The sequence below is a fragment of the Pan troglodytes genome, chromosome 17 (genome assembly GCF_028858775.2).
Source record: "Pan troglodytes isolate AG18354 chromosome 17, NHGRI_mPanTro3-v2.0_pri, whole genome shotgun sequence".
Lineage (NCBI taxonomy): Eukaryota > Metazoa > Chordata > Mammalia > Primates > Hominidae > Pan > Pan troglodytes.
The window spans coordinates 56,425,537-56,449,998 of record NC_072415.2 but is presented as its reverse complement, the minus strand read 5'-3'; the positions used below and the strand labels follow the sequence as shown (position 1 = coordinate 56,449,998).

General features: G+C 41.2%; 1 protein-coding gene across 11 annotated transcripts in view; it reads left to right on the top strand.

Moving 5' to 3' along the window:
* Nucleotides 1-24,462, top strand: part of LOXHD1 (lipoxygenase homology PLAT domains 1) — a 179,742-nt gene that overhangs the window by 58,072 nt on the left and 97,208 nt on the right. For all 11 annotated transcript variants that reach the window (XR_010151913.1, XR_010151914.1, XM_016933622.4 and 8 more), the window contains exons 9-14: nucleotides 4,738-4,873; nucleotides 5,444-5,604; nucleotides 6,620-6,706; nucleotides 7,136-7,271; nucleotides 19,507-19,661; nucleotides 21,426-21,586. Coding sequence is in view for 9 of the 11 variants with exons in the window: in XM_016933622.4 (XP_016789111.4) it covers nucleotides 4,738-4,873; nucleotides 5,444-5,604; nucleotides 6,620-6,706; nucleotides 7,136-7,271; nucleotides 19,507-19,661; nucleotides 21,426-21,586 (836 nt within the window). In the remaining 2 variants the exon portion in view is untranslated. The remainder of the gene's footprint in view (nucleotides 1-4,737; nucleotides 4,874-5,443; nucleotides 5,605-6,619; nucleotides 6,707-7,135; nucleotides 7,272-19,506; nucleotides 19,662-21,425; nucleotides 21,587-24,462) is intronic.

The window sequence follows — 24,462 nt, the reverse complement described above, 5'->3', positions numbered from 1 at the left end:
AAGCACTGATTTACTAAATAGTAATTCTTTTCCCACTGTTCTGAAAAGACTTTTCTATCACACAAAAAATTCACAAAACGCATGGCTTTGCCACTGAGTTTTCTAGTCTGTTCCATTTATTTAGTTTATTTCTGCACTAATATAACACTCACTGTCTTCATTTTTACATTTATACTGTCTTAGTATCTGCTAGGGAAATTTGTTTACCTTGTTATTCTTCCTCAAGAATGTTTTGACTATTCATAACCATTTACCCTTCCAAAGAAATCTTTATTTATTTATTTTGCCAAATCCCATGAAGAACAGTGTTGAACAGAATTCATTTGGACCTATAGATTCGTTTGAAAGAACTGACATCTTTACTATATTGACTTTCCCTATCTATGGATATGGTATACTTCTTAAAATTTATGTCTTCTTTAATAGTTTTCAATATAGTTTTATATTTTGTGATAAAGAAATTGCATGTCTGTTAGATATGTTTAAGAGACCTTATAATTTTTGTTACTATTATAAGTGGTACCTCTTTAAAAATTATATTTTCTAACAATTTGTTGCTGATATAGAAATAGAAGTATTTTCTGGACATTTAGTTTACATACGGCCATTTTGCTAAACTCTATTGTTAATTCTGATAATGTCTCAATAATTCTTTGTTTTTTTTCTGTAGGAAGTCAAATTGTAAATGATAACAGTTTTTTTTTAAATTTTCAAAGCTTATAGTTCTTTCTTCTTTTTTGTTTATTTGACCACATGGCCTAAGACCTACAGTACAATGCTGAGTAGTAGGATTAATAGTAGATATCTTTATTTTGTTTCTGATATTAAAGGAGCTGCTTCTAATATTTTATTTGGTTGATTTTTTTGCAAGTTTATGGTAGACATTCTTAGATTAGATTTGTAAAATTCCCTTCTACTTTTATATTGTAAGGAGTTTTTATGATGAATTGGTGTTGAATTTTATCTAATGCTTTTCTACACTTAATGAGATAGTTGTATGGTCTTTCTCTTTTATTCATTAAGTTGGTGCACTAATATGAGTGCATTTTCAAATGGCAAACTAACTGCTTTTTTATAAGTCAAACTTGGTGATAATAGATTGTTTTACATGTTTTTAGAGTTATTAACATTTAATATAGAATTTTTTCTGGCCGGGCGCAGTGGCTCAAGCTTGTAATCCCAGCACTTTCGGAGGCCGAGGCAGGCAGATCACGAGGTCAGGAGATCAAGACCAGCCTGGCTAATATGGTGAAACCCCATCTCTACTAAAAAAAAAAAATGCAAAAAATTAGCCAGGTGTGGCGGCGGGCGCCTGTCTCAGCTACTTGGGAAGCTGAGGCAGGAGAACAGCATGAACCCTGGAGGTGGAGCTTGCAGTGCGCTGAGATTGCGCCACTGCGCTCCAGCCTGGGCAACAGAGCGAGACTCCATCTCAAAAAAAAAAAAAAAAAAAGAATTTTTCTATGTTCATGAGTAGCATTGGCCCCTTATTCCTTTCTTGTACAGTTGTCGATTGGTTATGATTTTAGAGTGAAATGAGAAGTATGTCCTTTCCTAAAAGAGACTGTATAAAATTGCAGTGATGTTTCCCAAATGTTTGGTTTCAGTCTCCTGCAAAATTGTACAGGTAGGGGTGTGTGTGTGTGTGTGTGTGTGTGTGCGTGTACCACTATTGAAATATATACCACTAAGGTGGTAGATATTTCTTATTGTAGAACAATTTTTGCTTTATATAGTTTGAGGCTATGTTACTAAGCACAGAATTATTATAGCCTCCTAGCGAGTTCAATCTTTATCATTATCCAATCTGATACTATTTATCTCTGAACTGGCAAATTTAGTCTGCTTATATTTATTGTAATTACTGATATATCTGTTCTGCTTTTACTGTTTCTTTTTTCTTCTTTTAAAATTATTTTGGGTTGACTGCTTTTCCCTATTTTTTCCTTTTATAGTGATTTTACTGTACATACTTAATATGGGAAACCCTAAATGTAATTGATATCTTTACTCTTTTTTGGCAAATGCAAGGACCTTAGAAATCTCTAATAGTAATAGTTCTGCATGCTATTTTTTTGCCTAGTATTTTAGCTCCATTTTAAACTATTTTAAAACATACACATTAGATATCATTGTTTTATAGAGTTGCTTGTTCAGATTTACCTACAAGTTTCCCAGTTTGTTTGCTTGTCACTTCTTCTTGCATCTAAGACCTTATTTCTGGTGTCAATTTTCTTCTTCCTGAAGATACCCTTTAGAAGTTTCTTTGATAAAGGTCTATTGTTGGTAAACTCTGATTTTGTTCATTTGAAAAATGTGTTTTATATCACTGTCATTCTTGAAAAATAATTTTACGGTACAGAATTCTATATTTGAGTTTTCCTCCCCAATATCTTCTGGCTTCTGTTCGTCTAATTGCCACTATCTGTTTTTTCTATCCAGATGCTCTTAAGATCTTGTTTTTGGTATTCTCCTGCTTCTCCTCAATATGTCTACATGTGCATTTATTACTATTTGTTCTGACTATGACCAAGCTTATGGTAACTATTTCTTAGGTAAAACTATTATTATTTTCTGTCTGGAGCAAAGACAAAAAAGGTAGGCTTCTCTTTGCAGATTTTTCCCTGTCTACCTTTTGTCTAAAGGAGCAGTCCTTCAAATATTTCTGCTTATTCAGTGTTTCCAGTTTGGAATCTCCATTTTGTAAAGCCCATGGCCTAGTTTCCTGCATCCTCAAGTGGCTATTAGTTTCCTGGTCTCTGAGTGCCTGAGATTGTCTTTTGCTTCAGGGTAGCACCAACTTTAGCATTCACATTTGCCCACTCTCTGGGTTTCTGCTTACTCTGAATTTTGCTGGTTCTTATGGCTTCTCTGTAACCCCTTGGCAGCTCAGCAATGTATGTAAAGTGATACTTCCTGTGGTTTATGTAACATATGGCTATTTTGTGGTGATGAGAGGCTTTTCAGGCTACCTAGTTCTGGACTACCTAGTCCAGAAGCAAACATTTTTAATATATGAATTACACTAAATTATTTTTAAAGATAATGACAAAATAGTTTTTAAATAACAGAATATGATACCCTCAGGATAGTTATATTTAACAAAACAATAAAACAAACAAAATCCTGAGATAAAAACCACAAGCTCTAGTAACAATACTATATTTTGTTGCTTACCTAACCTTTAACCTTCTAGAACCAGAACTTTTATCATAAATTTTTAAGCGCTTACTATATGTTTAGAACTATGTTCAGGGGACCCATGGGGTGAGAAAACACACAACCTCAGACTTTTAGGATTTTACTACTTCTTAAAAAAACAAAACTAACCAATACACAGTTAACAATGAGAGAACAATTCAAGAGTAAATGAGGAAACATCTGCAGGATTTGTTGAGAGGAAAGAAAGACTTGTAAATAAATTGTTGGTGATTATACCCTCCTGTGCCCTCAACTTGTCGAGGATGCTCTCCAACTTTGCCTATGTATAGGTCCACTTCTAAATATGTGGTCACACGGAATCTTCAGCATAAAAAATGGAGTGCAACAATGGATCCCAGTGAATCTCAGCCATAAATAGAAATTCTGAGGTTCTTCCTGATGAGTAGAAAAGATCCCAAACTGACAATTAGTGTCAGGAATACTTATATTCCTTGTTCTGCCACTAACTAAAGGTGCTAACTTGGGCACTTTATTCTCCTTTCTAGACCTCAGGTTTCCTATCTATTGAATGCAGGTGGGGTGAACTATATTAATTGCCAGTATATTTGTGTCAGAGGGCTAAATGTTTGAGGGGGCTACTGCCTGTGGTCCTGAGCCATCATTTATCTCTAGGGAGGAGCTTTTCTCTGGAAGTTTGAAGGGGTACATACTCCCCTCCCACCATCTCTTAGCATCCTTCATCTGGTGCTTCTTATAAGTTAAGGTTCATCACAATGGTCAATAGTGAGTATGAGGTGAGTATTACCTGGGAATATCTAAGGGCAAGAATTCAAGTTAAGGAAGTTACAGTCAATTTTTGTCACTATGAACAGTAGACAACAAATACCCAGTAAGACAATGGTTGGTCAAAACCTTGACTGATGGGAGGGTCAGATTAGTTTTCAAGTTGAAAAGATTAGTTTTCAAGTTAAGAAAGTAAAGCTTAGAAACCAGTAATGTGAGAGTCAAAATTTCTTTGCTGATAGAGGATTCTGTAGTGTGCCAGGAGAAATCCTTTCAACATTTATAATGTGAGTGTTCAAAATCCATGGGTTCAGAACTGGGTAGAGATAGAGATGGTATAAGAGAGAAGGTTGAATGAGGATCAAGCCTAAAAGAGAGAAGTTGGTTTTTATATTACATTCCAGATATTAATTAGCTTGCATGGGACTTACCTTTTTCCTACAAGATAATTATAGGGAATTAACCTAGTAGTCTAGTTCATTTGGTTCAGATTAACTGAGAATTTATGATGTGCTTAAAGAAATATGGTATTCAAAGAGAGTGTTGTGTATAGAGGAAAAGTTTGAGATTTGAATAGCTAATTGGAAGATGGGTGATACCTGCTTTGGAAGACTCCTTGGAGGTTGCATTTCTTGATTTAAGATTTAATGAGATAGGCAACAGAAAAGGTGCCATTCCTTGAGAGTCCTAATACAGATGTCTCTAAATGTGGGGCTGGGAGCCTGCTGAACATCACGAAGAGGTCCCTACTGGAGACTCAATGCCGGAGACACTGTGCTCCACTCTCCCCAGGTGGTGATTCTGTGCCCCTTCACTGGTATCCAGCAGACCTTCCCTTGTAGCAACTGGCTGGATGAGAAGAAAGCGGATGGGTTGATTGAGAGGCAGCTCTATGAGATGGTGTCTCTCAGGAAGAAACGGCTGAAAAGTAAGTGAGAGAGACCCAGAACCTGGAGGCCTCTCAGCCAAGGTCAGCAAAGGCCAGAATGTCAGACCACTAGGCAAAAGCTATGAGGGCAGTCCACTCCTGCTTCTCAAGTCTCCTCTAGAAAGGAAGGAAAAAGCTCCCCCAACCCCGCCAAGCAGCTCCACTCTCCAAAGTACAGGCCATATAGAGTCACAGCCCTGGCACCAAGGCTGACTCCAGTGCCACCAAATGGAATAAGCTGCTGTGATGGGCTAGGTGTTAACCTGAATCGTTCACTGCAGTGCACTCTGAAAGTACTGGACATAGGGTGGGTGGAGTCAACTCGTTCCCCGATTTAAAACATACGAATACACTTTAGCCATTAAAAAGAACATTATAGCACCTTATTTTTAATAGTAAGGAATCCTTAGCTTTCTAAATTTGGCCATAATGGGTTTCTGAGAGTGGGACACACCTGTGTATACCCCGCCCTTCAGTCCTGATCATTTTGGATTTTTCCTTCTTCCCTATGGTAATATGAAAATCTCTTCACTTCCTGAAGTTTATGGTGCAACTTGATCTGTCTTACAGAATTCCCTTGGTCCCTGTGGGTCTGGACAACCGACCTAAAGAAAGCTGGTACCAACTCTCCCATCTTCATCCAGATTTATGGGCAGAAGGGGCGGACAGATGAGATTCTCCTGAATCCCAACAACAAGTGGTTCAAACCCGGCATAATCGAGAAGTTTAGGGTAGGAGAGGATTGTGATGGATGGGAGGGAGAATGGAGGAAGGGATGTAGGGCATTCGTCCTGGGGATTCTGGTTCTCTAAGCCAGGTTTTGGACCAAGTTTGAAGACAAAAAGGTACAATGGAGATTTTAGGTCCCTGCAAAGGGAGACAAATTTGATGATTTGTAAGCAATGTATTGAATGGGGTACAATTTCGATCTGGCCCATTCATCTGAATCAAACAGTCCAGAACCAAGGCTGGGCAAAGAAGTTAGTATGGAATGGCTTAAACTATCCAGGAGTTGGGGAATCATTGCAGAACAGAGACCCTGAGAACACTTAGTGTCAGACTGCCCAATATGGACTGATTTAGAGAGTAAGGATCAAATTTAATCAAAAGTATGAATTTTAGAACTTTTTTTAAAATTCAGCTTTAAAACTTTCCATTATGCATAAAACTAGAGCAAAGATTTTTTCCCCCAATGGAAGTGCTATTTCAACCTTTAGGTAGGAATAATTTGTAATTTGAGGCTCTCCTCTCAGCACCCCATTGGTACCTCTGTTACACCACTCAGTTCATTGCTCTTTATATATTTATCTTTTCTGCTAGACTATGCGCCCCTAGAGAAAGGGCATGACTGCTTATTGATCTTTTTGTCTGTTTCACTGCCCAGTAGAGTCCTGGGGCTGTGGGCCTGTGCTAATTTGCAGGGCTGCCCTATAGATTTTGTTACTGGAAGTTTATTGCTTGGAGGATCTTCTTTAGTCTGAATCCCACTGTGGGGCCGTTATTTTTGTTCAGTTTCACCGGCCCAGACTGAACCCTTGCCCTCTGTGGCTGTCTTGCCCTCACGTGCTCCTGGTTACAAGGGTCATGAGAAGATAAAATATGTGAGGGTGGCTGGATTGAAGCAAACCCATCCTCACTGCTGAAGAAAGAGCCCAAAGCAGGTACCCTCCTGAGAGTGGGTCAGCTATGAGAATAAACACATTTCTTCAGTTATGCCCACTCAGATGTTTTTATTTCTCACCGTAGATTGAGCTCCCGGATCTCGGCAGGTTTTATAAGATTCGAGTATGGCATGATAAAAGGAGTTCTGGTTCTGGATGGCATTTAGAAAGGGTGAGATGCACCATCTTGGGGTTTGGGAGGTTGTTGGGAAAGGAACAAGGATGGTCCCTTTTCAATGACCCTGTCACATAAATTTGCCTCTGTATTTATTGTGAATAGGGACTGAAAAGGGTTATGGTGAGACCTGAATTTGGATACAGGCCCCAGGGACTTCCTAATGGGGAGAGACTTCCGAAGTAGATTAAGAAAACGCTCAGGTGTTTGGGGGGCTTGCATTCTGCCCTAGTCATCTGGTTGCTAGGCAAGTGTGGGTATCCAGGAAACCAGGAACAAATACTAATCCGGCCCTCTGCCTGCCATAAGGATTATCTCCAGGAAATAGCCTTGGCTTCTCTGCAATGAGATAGCAGAATGGGGACTGCAGGGCATCGGTGAACATCCCTGGTGCACCAACTTGCTCACCCCAGAACTTCATTCCAGATGACCCTGATGAACACTCTGAACAAAGACAAGTACAACTTCAATTGCAACCGCTGGCTGGATGCCAATGAGGATGACAATGAGATAGTGAGGGAAATGACTGCAGAAGGCCCAACAGTGCACAGGATCATGGGCAGTAAGTACTGACAGGCTCTCCATCCTGGGAGGCAGTGGAACTCCTGCTTGGTATCCCAATGGGCCTGGCCTATGAGCTGAGAGTCTTGTTGGGCTCTCCATCCTGGGAGGCAGTGGAACTCCTGCTTGGTGTCCCGATGGGCCTGACCTATGAGCTGAGAGTCTTGTCTGCTTTGCATCTTCAGGCCCCTTAGAGTGCCAGAGTGGATTTGGAAGGTCCCTGCCTCAAGATTGGCTTGGAAAAGCCATCTCCAAGTCATGATGCTGGAGCTCTACCATGATTGGTGTGGTGGGGAGGGAGGGAAGATGTATGGGTCTTCAGGTTGGCTCTGAGGGGATGAGAAGCATCTGCCCTGAGCAATAGTTCTCCAGAGCCTCCTTGAAAGGAAATATCCTCTTGCTCCCCTCAAATTGTGCATGAAACGTTCCCCAAAAGCTAGATCTGGGATCCTGTAGCCCCAGTTGGCTGCTACCTAATAAGTATTCTATCTCTAATTAAGGATAGTAGGAGAAGGACTAAGCTTTAAATGTGGAATCCAGGAGCCACATTCAAATAGCCAAAGGGAAGAAGTCATTTTGCCTCTAGGTTATAGAAGCACGGTACTGGTAAATACAGAGCACATGCCCTGTCCTTTTCACATGACAGACATTACTAAGTGATCAAAACATTCTCTCCCATGAGTCTGAAATGAGCTTTGTAGCCCTCAATAAAGAATTCCAAACAGACATTAACAATTGATCAGAAATGGCACTTAAGATAACCCATTTGCTATCCTTGTGGCAGTCCTTAAATTTTAAGCAGGAAAATAGTATTGCAACATTACAAAAAGGTAAAAATATATAAAAACAATGTCACCCATAGTTCCAGTAGCCCTTCTAAATATCTCCGTAATCTCATTTCACAGGTGATTGTGTGATATTTATAAACACTGCATTTGCACACCCAGTAGAAGTTCTGTATATATTTGTTGAAACAGTTTGATCAGAGTTAAATACTCATAAACATAGAAACCTCAAACAGCAAGTATCTAAAAAGAGATCATTCTGTTAGTTTAATTATGCAATGCTTGTAATTAGCATCATGTTTCTTTTATTTTATGGTTTTTCTTCATTCTTAATGAAATATATGACTGTAGAATATTTGTGTGCAAAGGCCCTTAAAATAGCCTGATGCAGATAAGGAGCTGAGGACGTTCTTGCCATGGTTACACAGTTAGTTAGAGACAGAGTTAAATCTAGAATAAGGTCTCTTGCTTCCTGGTTCAGTGGCTATACCAAATCATCACCCTGCCTTTTTGCATTCGGTAATAACTGCCTCGGGAACAAGGCAATCATCTATCTAAATATGATAACATATAACCCATTCCCAAAATTGGGACTTAATATAATATTAAAGGTAATGGCAAAAATTGCAATTACTTTTGCACTAACCTGATATGTAGTCCACCAAGGCAGAAATACACCTGTTCTTACCTGATCTGTCCACTTTGTGCGCCAGAATTGAGCCTGCAGGTATAAAGAACTGGGGAGAAGTCTTGGGCCGTAACTGCTTTTGAAACCCTTCTAACTAACTCTCACGATTTTAGATTCTCGGTCTCTATTTCTACATTATCTGGACTGTCACTCTTGAGCCTTTTGGTAGGATTCCTTCTTGAATTTTGTGACTGACAGCTCTGATCAATCCTTTCCGGTCTGCTAAGTCAGCAATTCTCAAACCTCAGCATGCATTATCCCCAGGAGGGCTTGTTAAAACACAGATTACTGGGCTCCACTTGCAGAGTTTCTAATTCAGTTAGTCTGGAGTGGGACTCAAGGATCTACTTGCCTAACAAATTTACAGGTAATATCTATGCTGCTGTTGGGGAACTACACTTTGAGAACCACTGTGTTAATGCATTTGCCACTTTTCTAGCTGCTCTCCAGCTTCCAAAATTGTGTTGTTCTCTAAACTTGTCGCCTTCCCCTAGTCTTGTTGGTGAAAACTTTTTTGTTTAGTTAAATTTTTAAAGCAACCTGTGGATTGCCATTTTGATAAGGTTTTCTAGAGAGAAATCTATTTTAATTTGTAATGTCCAGAATGTTCTTTACTTCCACTCCCTCTTTGCCTTGAGTGAAGCATGACTTTCCCCTAAGAACCTTATTTTCCCTCCTCATCAACTGAGGAGGGATTAGGCCCCAACCATATGACCTCCTTTTACTTTACTCCTTTAAAGGCCCTGTCTACAAATACATTCTGAGTTATTGGGGAGTTAGGACTTCAGTATATAAATTTGGGGGTATGGGCACAATTCAGCTTATAACAGACAACATCTCCTAAAGTACAGTCAAGGGCCCATCTATATCAAAACTACCTGAAGTGTTTATTGAAATACAGATTCCTAGGCCCACCACCAGCTATGCTGATTAGAGTCTTTGAGGGCTATTCCTGGTAATATGCATTTTGTCAAGCATGCCAAGTAATTTGTATGCATACTAAGCCTTAAGAGCCTTTGTCTACTTCTTTCAGTGTCCACTCACCTGCATCCTGGTGCTCACCTGTGATGGGTACTACAGGACTGAACGAAGGGGGACGGACAAGAAATGAAAACAAAAGAATCTGTTTTAAAGAAGGGGCCAGGGGGCTCCTTGCTTCTGTCAAGCAAGGGCCTTGACCTTTCACAGCCCTTTGTATTTATTGGGTAGAAAGAGCAGGGAGGAGGAGGTAACAATTGGTCAGCTGATGGATTGATCACAGGTTCGCATTATTGCTAACAGGCTTCAGATGTACCTAATCACAAGAAACACTGCTCCTGGGGCGTGACTGCCCTCAGCATTCCTTCTGGGTAGCAGACACACTTTGTCAGTTTGCCAACAACCTGCATTCATGAGAACAGTTTGCTGTTTCCTCATATAGCCTCCAGTGGTATACTGAGTTGATCACGACCCTCATTCTTTCAGCCTCCAACACTCACCCACTTTGTTGGTCCATGCCCACCCCACTTAGCCAGCCCTTCCCTGCCACTTAATTTGGGATCATCCCATGAAGCTTCCCCTTCTTTGAACCCATGCCCAACCCTCTGACTCAAGCCCCTGCCCTCCCAGCACTTTTGTGACCTTGGTACACTTCACCTCACCCTTGACCTCCTGTCACTTCTTCCTCCCCACATTTTTCCTGGTCTGTCAGGGGCTGACGTGGATGGGTGGAGGATGGAACGGAGAGACAAACCTACAATCAGACCTCCAGTGGGGAGGAAAAGAGGTTCTGAAATCGGACAGAGAGAGGACACCAGAAAGGAGAAGATAAATTTAAGAAATATTTTGAAGGTGGAACTGGCAGGTCTTGAAGTGTGAATGCTGTGGAAACACAGTGGTGAGATAAGCTTCCTGTCCAGAAAGCTGGGACAAACTTTGCAGATGAAGTGACATTTGAGCTAGGTCTTCTATGTGGAGGGATTTGACAGACAAGGAGAGACCATGTCAGGAGGTGGAGGAGATGGCAAGGAAGAGCATCTCTGCAGGTTACATGTATAAAATGTGCTCGTACACATTTTTAACAGTGTACAATTGTGGGGCTATCCTAGCTGGTGTTTTTTTGTTGTCTTCTGTGATGCTATTAAAAAATCATTTCAAGGAGAAAAATAATTCTGGTGATAGTATGGATATGGATAGTATGGATTGAAGGGCTGTCTGTTGTGGCTATAAGGCAGTTTGATGTCTTCTGGGGGTCCCTGGCTATATTTCAGAGCCCAAACAAACTTGAATTTCTTTCTCTCAACTGCTCTTTATGGCCCACAAACATTTATCTTATGCTTGGAACACCCCTATGTCCTCACTCACCTCTACAAGTACTCATATCTCCTTTTCTGGTTGGAATGTTTTCTAACAATAAATAGAGCTGGTGACAATGCTTCGTTTTCCCAGCTGGTACCAGTGTGAAATGTATAATGTGTAAAGACGTCCTGGAAATCCCTTAAGAGGAGAGTCTTAGACTCACGTAAAATGAGTAAATACCAATTTAAAATAATTTCTCTGAGTTTGAAGTTGTGTGTCTCTGGTTTACTTACAAATTAAGGGCCAGCCAAATAAGCAATTAATGCCATGTCTGAGAGCCAAGAGGCTTTTGAGAGTGATCGTTCTGATTAGCACAGACTGGGAGATATGGACAATACACATGCCAGCTCACAATTTATTTCCACCTTGGCTGTCCCTCAGGAGCTACATGACAGTAAAATAAATGAGATCCGTGTTCTCCACTGTACTTCCAAGAGAAGTGATTACACACCACTGATGAGTGGGCAAGAGGCCACTGGACTCAAGTGCAGAAAATTGTAGCTTCTTATTAATCAGAGCTGTAATTTTAAAATTAAAGTAAAGAGGCTCTGTACTTACCCATCTCTTTAAAGTCTTTCACTACTGGTATCTAACAATATAACTATTTTAAATTGTCCACAGACTTCTTGCCAGGAAGGAGCTCGGGACATCCATGGCTGGGATGTTTCAGAGGGGCTCCTAGAGAGAATCAAGACCCTTGAGAACTTCCAACCAAAGGGACCTCAGAGCTCAGAACCAAAGGGATGGGAATTCCCAGGCAAAAGGATTTCTAAATTCCCTTATCATTTTGCTTCTGGGAATTGCCTGGAAGTTACAGCTAAAAAAGCAGAACTGGCCTTCATCATAATTAAGAGTGAAGCCAGGCTGGTGTTGAGAGCTTTCCTTCCCTGCTGTGTCATGTTTCCACCTTCAGTCCTCAGCTGTTCTTTCCTCTCACTGTTGATACATTGGACCATTGAGAGCTTCACACAAAAGAACCAACTTCATTTATACAAAGGCTGAAGATTGAAAGCATTTAGTATTTGAATTTTAAACGAGTTGATTAGAGAAGACAATGATGGTTAAATTTCAGGTGCTGTGGCCCTATGAGGAGACAATATTGGTAGGCAGGAGATTTCTCCTCAATCTTAACTCATGGTTTAAGTGCCTACCTATACCAGCTTTGCTCAAGGCAGGCCTCTATGTACAATCAGTCGTTCTTTGCCTGTTCTTCTAACAAGTGCTTTTGCCACAGACACTCTATCTTTGTGTACTCATATGTTTCATGGTCAAATTAATTTTTCAGCTGTCTGCATATCTCCAAATAAAATGGTCATATTACTGAAAAAATAATTTGTACACTGAATTCAACTTCTTGGTGATTTGTCTCATTCCAGGTATACTTTGTCTTCATTTTAGATGGACTATCAATGAATCATGTCCATTTTTAAAAACAACAGCTATGGCGGGACGCAGTGGCTCATGCCTGTAATCCAAGCACTTTGGGAGTCCAAGATGGGTAGATCATCTGAGGTCAGGAGTTCGAGACCAGCTTGGCCTACATGGTGAAACCCCATCTGTACTAAAAATACAAAAAAATTAGCCAGGCATGGTCGCAGGTACCTGTAATCCCAGTTACTCGGGAGGCTGAGGCAAGAGAATTGCTTGAACCCGGGAGGCGGAGATTGCAGTGAGCGGAGATCACACCATTGCACTCCAGCCTGGGCAACAAGAACAAAATTCCTTCTCAGAAACAAACAAACAAAACAAACAAAAAACAACAGCTATATTAAGATATGATTCATGTGCCATACAATTTACCCATTTAAAGTGTACAAGTCAATGGCTTTTAGTATATTAATAAAATCGTGCATCCATCACCACTATCAAATTCCAGAACATTTTCATCTCCCCCAAAAAGAAACCCCATACCCGTTAGCAGTCATTCCCATTTCCCCACTTTACCCCTCTGCCTCTGACAACCACTAATCTACTTTTTGTCTCCACAGATTGGCCTGATCTGGATATTTCATATATAGAGTCATACAATATGTGACCTTTTAAAATTTAGTTTATTTCAATTAACATAATGTTTTCAAGATTCATCCATATTGTAGCATTATCAATACTCCGTTCTTTTTATTGCTGAATAATAGTCCATTGTATCGATGTACCAAATTCAACTGTTAAAGAGCATTTATGTTGTTTCTACTTTTTGGTTATTGTAAATAATGCTGCCATAAACATCCATGTACAAGTTTTTATGCAGACATATTTTCAGTTCTCTTGAGCATATACCTAAGAGTGAATTTGCTGGGTCATTTGGTAGCTCTTTGGTTCACTTTTTGAGAAACTGCCAAACTATCAAAATAGCTGTACCATTTTAAATTCTTATTAGTAATGTGTGAGAGTTCCAATTTTTCTACATCCTTGTCAACACTTGTTCTTCTCCTTGATTATTCATTCTCAGGGTTGTTTTGGCTATTTTGGGTCCCTTGCAGTTCTATATGAAGTTTAGAATCAGCTTGTCAATTTCTACAAATAAGTCAGCTGAGTTCTGTTACGGGCTACCTTGAATCTATAGACCAGTTTGGGGAGTATTGCCATCTTAATAATGTTAGGTCTTCCAATTCATGAACATGAGATGTTTTTCCATTTATTTAGATCTTTATTTTCTTTCAAAAATATTTTGTGGTTTTCAGAGTGTATGTTTTTCACTTGTTTTCTTAAATTTACTTCTAAATATTTTATTCTTTTTGATGCTGTTGCAAATAGAACTGTTGTCTTAATTTCACTTTCAGACTATTCATTGCAAAAGAATAGAAATATAATCGATTTTGGTATATTGATCTTTTACTCTACAACTTTGCTGAAGTCATTTATTCTAATAGTTTTTTAGTGAATTCCTTATGATTTTATAAATACATAGTTATGTCATCCATGAATAAGATACTTCTTCCTTTCCAATTTAGATCTTTTTATATATTTGCTTGCCTACTTGCCTTTGCTGAAATCTCCAGCACCACATTGAATAGAAGTGATGACTTGTTTCTGATCTTAAGGGGAAAGTGTCCTGTCCAGTCTTTCATGATTAACTATGATGTTAGCTGTGGGTGTTTTATAGCTAACGTTTATGGGTTGATGAATTTCCTTTTCATTCCTAGTTTGTTGGTGGGTTTTTTTTAATCATGAAAGGGTGTTAGATTTTGTCAAATGCTTTTTCTACATTTATTGACATAATAATGTGATTTTTGCTTTTTATTCTATTAATTTGATAAATTACATTAATTGATTTTCAGCAGTTAAGCCAATTTGTATCTCTGGGATAAATCCTACATTGTCATGATGTATAATTCTTTTGATATGTCGCTGGATTCTTTTTGTGAATATTTTGTTGAAGATTTTTGCATCCATATTCATAAGAGATATTGGTCTGTAGTTTTCTTATGATGTCTTTGTCAGTTTTGGTACCAGGGTAATGCTGGCCTCAGAAAATGAGTTGGGAAATGTTCCCTCCTCTTCTATTTTTGGAAGAGTTGGAGAAGTATTAGTATTATTTCTTCTCTGAGTGTTTGATAGAATTCAGTAATAAAAACATCTGGGCATAGGCTTTTCTTTCTGGCTAGGTTTTTTTTAAATTACTAATTCATCTTTTCACTTAAAAGATTTGGAATTTTATTTTTAATGGACATATTGTAATTGTATGTATTTATGGGGTACAGTTTAATGTTTTGAGACAAATATATGTTGTATCATGATCCAATCAGTGTTGTTAGCCTATCCATCACCTCATGCATTTATCATTTCTTTATGGTGAGAATGTTCAAAAGCATTTCTTCTAGCTATTTTGTGATATACAAGTCTTTATTGTTAACTATAGTCATTATACTGTATAATAGAACATCAGAACTTATTCCTCTCATTTAATTGTAACTTTGTACCCATTGATCAACTTCTCCCCATCCTCTCCTCCCCCTTCCTTTCCCCAGTCTCTTGTAACTACTCTTGTAAAAATATTATTCAATTCCCTGCCTCTATGACATCGACTTATCTCTCTCTCTCTCTCTTTTTTTAAATATTCCACATGGGTGAAATCACGTGGTATTGGTCTTTCTGCGTCTGGCTTATTTCACTTAACATGATGTTCTCCAGGTTCATCTATGTTGTTGCAAGTGACAGGATTTTATTCCTTTTTTTGTGGCTGAATCGTATTGCATTGTGTATGTATACCATATTTTCTTTATCCATTCATCCATTGTTGGACAATTAGGTTGACTCTATATCTTGGCTTGTAAGTAGTGATGATGCAATAAACATGAGAGTACAGATATCTTGTCGACATACTGTTTTCATTTTTTTTTGGGTATATACCCAGTAATGGGATTACTGGATCATGTGGTTCTTCTATTTTTAACTTTTTTGAGGAATCTCCATACTGTTTTTCATAATGGCCATACTAGTTCGCACTCTTACCCATAGTGTGCAAGTGTTCCCTTTTCTCTGCATCCTTGCCAACATTTCTTTTTTTTTTTTGATGATGGCCATTCTAACTAGAGCAAGATGGTATATTTCACTATGGTTTCGATTTGCATTTCCCTGATGATTAGTGATGTTGAACTTTTTTTTTCATCTGTCTGTTAAACCATTTGTATGTCTTCTTTTGAGAAATGTCTGTTAAGGTCTTTAGCCAATTTCTTAATCGAGTTATTAGTTTGCTTGTTTGTTTTTGCTGTTGAGTCACTTAATTTTCTTATATATTCTAAATATTAACCCCTTGTCAGATGTATAATTTGCAAATATTTTCTTCTATTATGTATGTTGTATCTTCACTCTGCTAATAGTTTTCTTTGCTGTGCAAAAGTTTTTGTTTGGGCAAAAGTTTGACGTAATATTATTTGTCTATTTTTGCTTTTTCTGCCTATGCTTTTGAAGTCTTAAAGAATTCTTGCCCAGCCTAAAGTTGTGAAGAATTTCCTCTGTTTTCTTCTAGCAGTTTAATCAATTTTTTCACTTTTTATATGTCTATTTAGATTGTCTATTTTTTCCTGAGCCAGTTTTATGGGTAATCTTTTTATTTTCACCCTATTTGTGACTTTGAATAGAAAAATGTGTATTTTGTTGATAGAAGATAGTTAGATCCATTATCCATTTTGCCAATCTCTGTGTTATAGAGTCTGATTCCTTTTTGATGTTTGACTACTGGCAGGTTTTAAACTACACTACTCCTGTCTTCCTTTTTGCCTCATTTATAGGCCAGCTGATAAGAAAGCCTTCCTTAACACTGGTGGAAAGTTTAAGCCATACAAGCCCTGATCATTCAAAGGAACCACCACCTCAGTCTCACTCCCTAACCACCATAAAATCCTAATCTCCCTGCTGTCCCAAACTATTATTGGACCTGCTCAAGAGCCTGCCAAGCTTTCCCAAGAACTCCTCATTATGTAAATAATAGAATCTGGCTCTTGGTGTATGTGTAGTATCATCAGCCTTGATAGCTGAGCAAATTTGGGGTGGGTGGATTCACCCTGTTTCTGCAGAATGGCCACCACACTCCGGCTTTTGATGGAAATGTTTAGTCTAATTAAATTTAATGTAATACATTTAATGCAATTACTGATATGTTCAGATTGACATTTGCCATTTTGCTAACTATATTTTGTATGTCATATCTTTTTTGTTTCTTACTGCTTATATGTCTTATACATTTTTATATTCTTACTGCTTTCTTTACTGCTTTTATATTTTTTACAGAGTACCATTTTTGGTCCCTCATTGTTTTTTTAATCATATTTTTGGGGTGATTTTCTTAGTGGTTGCCCAGAAAATTACAATTACCATCTTAATTTAAAATAATCTAGTTCAGATTAATATTAACAATTTCAGTAGTATACAAAAACTTTGTTCCAATATAGGTTTGTTCTCTTCCCCTTCCTTCATGCTATTATTGTAATATAAATTGCATCTTTATATATTATAAACTCACTAGTGGTGCAGCTCTATATTTACTGCTTTATGCAGTTGTCATTTATATGAGATATGAGAAGAAAAGATTCACAAACAAAAAATACTTGCATATTTTCTATGTATTTACTTATGTCATTGCTTTTTCTGGTACTCTTTATTCTATCTATCAGGTGATTTCAAGTTACTGTTTAATGTCTAACATGAAGATTTCTTTAATATTTCTTGACAGATATGCTAGTGATTAATTCTTGTAGTATTTTATATTCTGGGAATGCCCTAATTTCTTCTTAATTCTTGAAAGGTAGCTTTTGTGGATTTAAAATTCTTGGTTAATGATCTGCACATTGAATATATCATCCCACTGCCTTCTGGCCTCTATAGTTTCTGATGAGAAGTCAGCTGTTAATTGTATTGAGCATCCCTTATATGTGATGAGTCACTTTCGTGCTACTCCTTTCAAGATTCTCTCTTCATCTTTGGCTCTCAACAGTTTGACTATAATATGTCTAGGTGTAGATCTCTTTGAATTTATCATAACTTGGAGTTTTTGAACATGTTGAATGTGTATATTAATGCTTTTAAAATCAAATTTGGGAAGTTTTGACCATTATTTGTTCAAATATTCTTTCAGTCCTTGTCTATATCTTCACCATAGGGTATTTCATTTGATCCCATGGCTTTAAATGGACTCCATATACCTATGATGACCAAAGTCATATCACCAATCCTGACCCTCCAGACACATATTCAGCTGCCATCTTGACCTCAGTTTTTGAACATCTAATAGACAGCTCAAATGTTTAATGAGCAGAACAGAACCATTAATTTCCATCTCCAAACCTATCCTTCCCCCAAGACTCCCCTACTCCTTATTGGCAACTCTATCCATCTAATTGCCCAAGCCAAAAACCTGGGAGTCACCTGCAACTTCTCTCTTTTCTGCAGTTACCTATCTGATCCATCACCAAGAACTATTTTGTCCAAAACAGTACATTTTAGACTTAGCATCCAAACTATATTGCTAATCTGTTGACTTTTCTCCACTTCTGTTGCACCTCCAGTCCTAGGCACCATCCTTTCTTCTAGACTACTGTAATTATTCTGCTAACTGACCTCTTTGATTCTACTCCTTCTTTCTATATAATCAATTCTTCATGGCAGCCAGAGTGCTCTTTAAAACATAGACCAGATCAAGTTACTTCCTTGCTTGAAGCCCTCCAATGGCTTTCCACTGTACAAAAATAAAAATTAAAAATAAAAAGGAAGCCACACTTCTTACCTTGACCCGCTACACCCCATGTATCCAGCTCCTGTCCACCTCCGAGCCTTATCTCATATTCCTTCCCATTCCTTCTACTCCAGCCATATTGGCCTTCTCTCTGCTCCTGGAACATACATCAGGCATCCCCACACAGGGGCCTTTGCACTTGCCAGAATTATCTAACTTTATAGCTCACACATTACCTCTTTGCAGTCACCTTTTCTGCATCTCTAAATAATTTATATTCCCTCACTCCACTCCTTACCACTCCAAGATGTCCCTCCACTGTGTTATCTTAGTTACAGATATAACAAAAACATTTTCTTATTCATAATTTATGATTTTACTTTGCATTGCTCCTCTCTACTTTTACTCTTAACTCTAATATCAGAATTCCTATACTGTTAATGGTGCCTGGCACCTACTAGGCTTCAGTAAACCGATTTGGGGTGAATAAGTGAATGAATGGGTACATTTTACTTTTCAGCTTATTTTAAGTGAGAAGGAGGGCTGGGCATGCAGGGATGCAGGTCTACCCCCTCCACAGTACATTTTCAACATGGGAAGAAGCTGCTGCCCTTCCCACAGTGACTGCATTTCATGCCTTTCTCTCTGCTTACTGGCATGTCCTTATCAGTGGGAATTCTGAAGAGAAGACACAATTCTTGTTCATGGAGAAAAGTTATCTTTCTTGAGAACACATAGAAGTTGGAGAACAACCTAAGGCAAAAGGTTTACTGGGATGGATGGAATTGAGGGCAAACATGTTTGGGTTAGACCAGTGGTCCCCAAGCACCGGCCAGCTCCATCAGAGTCCCCCAAGAAAGCTTGGAAGCAATTCACATTTAGTAGACTGAGCTCTGGAAATTCAGAATTGAGAAACCTGAAGCAGGGCTCAGGAATCTGAATTCTTATAAAAGTTTCCCAGAGGATACTGATAATTGACAGGATTGGGAACCTCTGGTCTGTCTCATTTGATCCCATGGATTTAAATGGAATCCATATACCTATAATGACCAAGGGCCTAGGCCAAGAGACTTGGGGATGACTCAGCTCTTGATTGGTGTGTGGTAGGATTTAGATAGTTGGGAGGAAGGGGGAAGGTCAGCCCAGATGAGAACTAGAAGGAGAGGAGGAATCAGAGCTTAGAAGTGGGAGCAGCAGGGCTAGGGATGGGAAGCAGGGGGCTGTCAGCAATGATGTCCCTCTCTCTGCCTGCCAGTGGCCCGGTACCGTGTGACTGTGTGCACAGGTGAACTTGAAGGTGCTGGGACCGATGCCAACGTCTATCTCTGCCTTTTTGGTGATGTGGGGGACACGGGGGAACGGCTGCTCTACAACTGCAGGAATAACACAGACCTGTTTGAAAAGGGCAATGTAAGTTACAGCAATGTGCCCCACTCATCCCCTTCCTCCCAGTTCCCTTCCCATGTTCCCTCGTCTTCCCTGCCCTGTTAAAGTTGAGCTGATGCTGGTCCTGGGGCCTCAGACATCAGGAGCCTCACTCTGGGTAAGGGGGCGGGGAACTGGGGAATCCCAGCAGAGCCACTGGGAGGGCACAGCAATGCCTAGTGTATTTGGTTCCTGAGTATCTGGCCCGCCCTGATTCCCTGATATGCATGGACACCTGTTGGACTCCTGGGACTGTACAGCAGGGAGTGGAAGAGCCACCTTAGAGGGATTATGGTTCTCCCCCACCCCTGAGCTTTGAGAAGAGAGCAGAACAGAAGGACACTGGGAAGCAGCAGCAGCATCTTTCTTACCTCAGGGGTGGGCGGAGAGGGAAAGATGCCGGGCACTGTGGACTAGAGGACCTGGGCTGGAGAAAGCTGGGCCCCCAGGGGCCAATGTGGGAACTTGGCATTCTCTCCCATGGCATGACCATTGCAGGCATCTTGTTCATGACCTTTAGGAAAGAGAAATCAAGAAAGACCCTAAAGATGGGGTGGGAGAACTTGCTTCTGTTGCTAGCCTCATTACAGTTGTGTTGGGTGTTCCCCCTGTTTCCCCAGCCATCACATGGGTGTTTTGGGGAGGAGGCTGTGGAAGCAGTGGGGAAAGAGCTAGGCAAGTTTGAGGCAAACCCAGCCTTGGGCTACCTGCTTCATTCTCCTGAGCCTCAGTTTCCTCATGCCTGAAATGGGGAAAGGATGCCTACCTGTGGTGGGCTGTTGTGAGCATTTGGCGCAGTGGATGTACCGTCTCTGAGGTCAGATCTGGCCCACAGCACACAGTGGTTGCTGAGTACAGAGTCGTTGTTGCAGTGAAGTGAGGCCAAGGGAGCTCAGCAGGGTGAAGGGGATTTGCAGACAACTGCTCTATCTCCTTCCTCTGCCACCACTTCCTTGGTGAGGTCAGGGAAAGCCCTGGAATTCCAGTGAAGGCCTCTCTCTGAGGCCAATCCAGGCTGGCTCGATTCTTGGGATCATGGCCACTTGAAGGCTGCAGTGGCAAAAATAATCTGAGCAGGATGTTGTGGGTGGACTCAGGTTCATTTGAGGAGAGGAGGTAGCGATGCCTTTACTTCACATAGCTTTTTAAATTTCCTCTCTCCTTCCCACCCACCCACCTTTCTCTCCAGCCTTCCCTACTCTTTCCTCCTACATCTTCTGACGCCTTCGTCCATCAATCCCACCTTCAGTGTTTCTGTCCCTGAAGGCTCCCAGGTGTGCTCATGTACACTTGGAAACTCTGTTGCCCCTACTGCAGTTATGCTGCCTCAGTGGTGGGCAAAACTATACAATTAGCAAGACTACTTAGTCCCCGTAATCAATTCTAATCATTTCCCTCCTTGGAAGGGGCCCAGTATCCCTCTAGAGCAAGGAGCCAGAGGAGATTTGCCAAGGAATTAGCTCATGATAAATGATTGGTGACTGACAACAGCTTAACTTGTTTATTTTCCCAGAGGAAGCTGCCTTTTGAAAGGAGAGCTGGAAACTTGACATTGGATGATATTCCAGTGGAAGAAATTGGGGGTGGGTGTGAGCTGTTCTTTATAGGTAGCTCCTGTCCCATGTGTGAAAGAGGAGTTGCCTAACCCATCAGCTCTGGATTTTCTGATATCTGAGCTTATGTCTTCCCTTGGTGTTTGGGTCCTGGGGTAGCCACTGTCCAACTGGCCTTGTGGTTTCCCCCCACAAGGCTGACGAGTTCACTATCGAGTCTGTCACCATGCGGAATGTGAGGCGGGTGAGGATCAGACACGATGGCAAAGGCTCCGGCAGCGGCTGGTACCTGGACAGAGTGCTGGTGAGAGAGGAGGGGCAGCCTGAGAGCGACAACGTGGAGTTCCCATGTCTCAGGTACATGCGTCCTGCCTGCTGGTGTTTTCTCCAGCTTAGGTTATGATCCCTGCGTTTTGGGAAGACCCAGCCCTACTACCATGACCAGCAAGCAAAACAGTGGCTTAAGGTTATAGCTGGTGCAAGAAAGAGGTGAGTGACCTCGCTGGTGGTGCTTAGACCTGAGCCTCACATTCCCTTCTCACCCCCTACCACCGTGATGAACACCACTGTGGCGTGTTCCAATGTGCTGCTAGTTTCCTCTATTTAAGCACCAAAATGTGGGTGCTTGTTCATGATAAAATTTGGCAATTCCTGAATTTAGGTGAAAGTTAGTTCAGGGAGTTAGTTGCAGATTGAATTAAACTTTTAAATCGAAAGGTTTTTTTTAATTTAAATAACTTTCTGACCATACCTCTTCCCTGTTAACTTCTTTTCAAGGTATCTTACCTTGTTTTCCTTTCTGCAATTTATTCATGAGATAAAGTTTCCTTTCTCTTTTTGCTTAAGCATTTGGGCTCCCATTGACTTAAAGAAGTCCCTGATAGATTTTAGAATGAGCAATACCAGTGTTTTTCATGTCATCATGGTGGCTCTCCACATTTTATGTGGTAATGTCTGGAGGATTCACACTGTATGATTGACTTGGGGCCTTGGACTGACCCGGCTCTGCAAATCTCAGTTCCAGTGCTGAGTTCTGTATGTAGAGATGAGTTGCTATGTGTCCACTTTATTAGGGCTGGTCCAGGGCTCCTCAAGGGTAGCTACACTGAGGACAGCCCTCCTTTGAGTGGATGAGGGTGAGTTGCACAGCTGCCCAGTAATGAGTGTGTTGCTCTTCCTCTTACCATGAACGCAGATGTACTCACATGCATGCCTGTGCCTACAGGCGCACACACACAGGCACACATCTGCTGCAGCTGAATTACTTAGCACCCCACCAACCCAGGCCCAGTAGTTTCCCAGCCACGGAGGGCCACTGGGAGGGCTCCATAGGTCAATGATTGTGAAACAGATTTTGTCAATGACAAAGAGCTCTACAGTCTTCTACATATAGCACTGTTTGTATTACAAGGAACTACATTGAAAAGGTAAGTAATAATGCAGGCAGCTCCAAGTGAGTGGCACTAACAGAGGGCAGGCCAGGCAGGCTTCCAGGAAGAGATGGAAGTGCACCTGGGCCTGGAAGGGAGGTCAGAGAGTGGACACAGGGAGAGGAAAAGGGAGGGTGGGCCACCTAGGCTGAAGAAATGGCATGAGGCATGAGCAAGGGGCTGAGGGGGTGGCTCATCCAGAGGTTGGCAAGGGGTGCCTGGCATGTGGGGAAGGAGTGAGAAGGCTGGGGTGGGAGAGGGTGGAGTGTGAACCCTCAGTCTCCTAAGCCACGGGGGAAGCGGGGTGTGGGGGACGAGTACAGCCTCGCTTCAAGTCATTACTGGTGTTTTCACCCCCATCCTGGATCAGAGGCTGACTGGCTGGATGCCAGATGGAAGAGCTTGCATTGTTTTATTCCTGTCTATTCAAAATATATTTATACCTACTATATACTTACTCCCTGTCCTCATGGAGTTTATAGTCTAGAGGGAAACTAGACTAAAAGCAAGTGAATAAAGCCAGAATGACACACTGTGAAGAGTGGCGTGGAGGAAACACACAACGGTGCAGGGGCTGGAGCCGGGGCTAGAAATGGGAAAGGCCTGTCTGCAGAGGGACGTTGAGGCTGGCCTCCCGTGGAATGAAGAGGAGAGCACCAGGGGAAAGGACTGGAGTGTTCTGGAGTCCAGCAAGACAGGCAGGTAGATGGAGGCCACTGTCCGGCAGGGCGAGGGAGACTCTTGCATGCGAGGAAGGCCTGTCTGGCCTCTGGGGATAGGACAGGGCCCAGGGAGGAGGGGAGAGCAGTAGGAGATTTTGGGGAGTTGATGACAGCATGTGTTCATGTTCCAGGGCTGTAACAAAGTGCACAGACTGGGTGACTTAAATGACAGAAACATAATGTCTCACAGTTTCGGAGGCCAGAAGTCCAAAATCAAGGTGTCAGCCAGGCTGCACCCCTCAGAAGGCGCTAGGGAAGGATCTGACCCGGGCCTATGTCCTCACCCCAGCAGCCTCCGGAGTTCACTGGCTTGTGATTGGCCACCTTCTCTCTGCGCCTCCTCACAGCATCTTCCTCTATATATATCTGTGTCCAAATTTTCCCTTTTCATAAGGATACCAGTCAGATTAGATGAGGGGTCACCCTAATGACCTTATTTTAATTTGGTTACATTTGCAATGACCCTATTTCCAAATAAGGTCACATTCTGAGGTACCGGAGGTTAGGACTTAAATGTATGAATGGGGTAGGGTGGGGGGACACAATTGAGTTCACCACATGGCAGCTTGGCCCTTAGTGGTGGCAGTGAAGGTGGTGAGACGAGGCTTATTGTACACCAGAGAGGACCCTGGAGGGGTTCATGGGCCTTGCCCATAAGAGACAGAGAAAGGGCCAGAACTGAAAGCCCCAGGCTTTTGCCTTTGATAGGTGGGTTGAAGGTCATGCCCTTTACTGAAATGGGGATCCTGGGGAGGGAGAGCTGAGGGGTGGGGACGAGGTTGGACTCTGGAGATCTAGTTGGGATGTGTTTGGTTTTCAATGCAGAGTTAGGCCTTGAGAAATGAATTCAGAGAATAAGAGCATAGAGCTAGAATTTAAAGCCAGGGAACTGCAGGGGATCCTTTAGGGAGAGTGTGGATAAAGAAAACAGTGAGGGCCGAGCCCTGGGGCAGGCCAGGAGAAGGAGCCTGGAAAGGGGAAGAGGAAGAAGTTGGTGTGTGCACACTGCATTGTCACATGCATGGTGCTGGGGGAGCTGGGAACCAGAAGTCTAGCCGTCCACCTGCTGTGTGACTTTGAC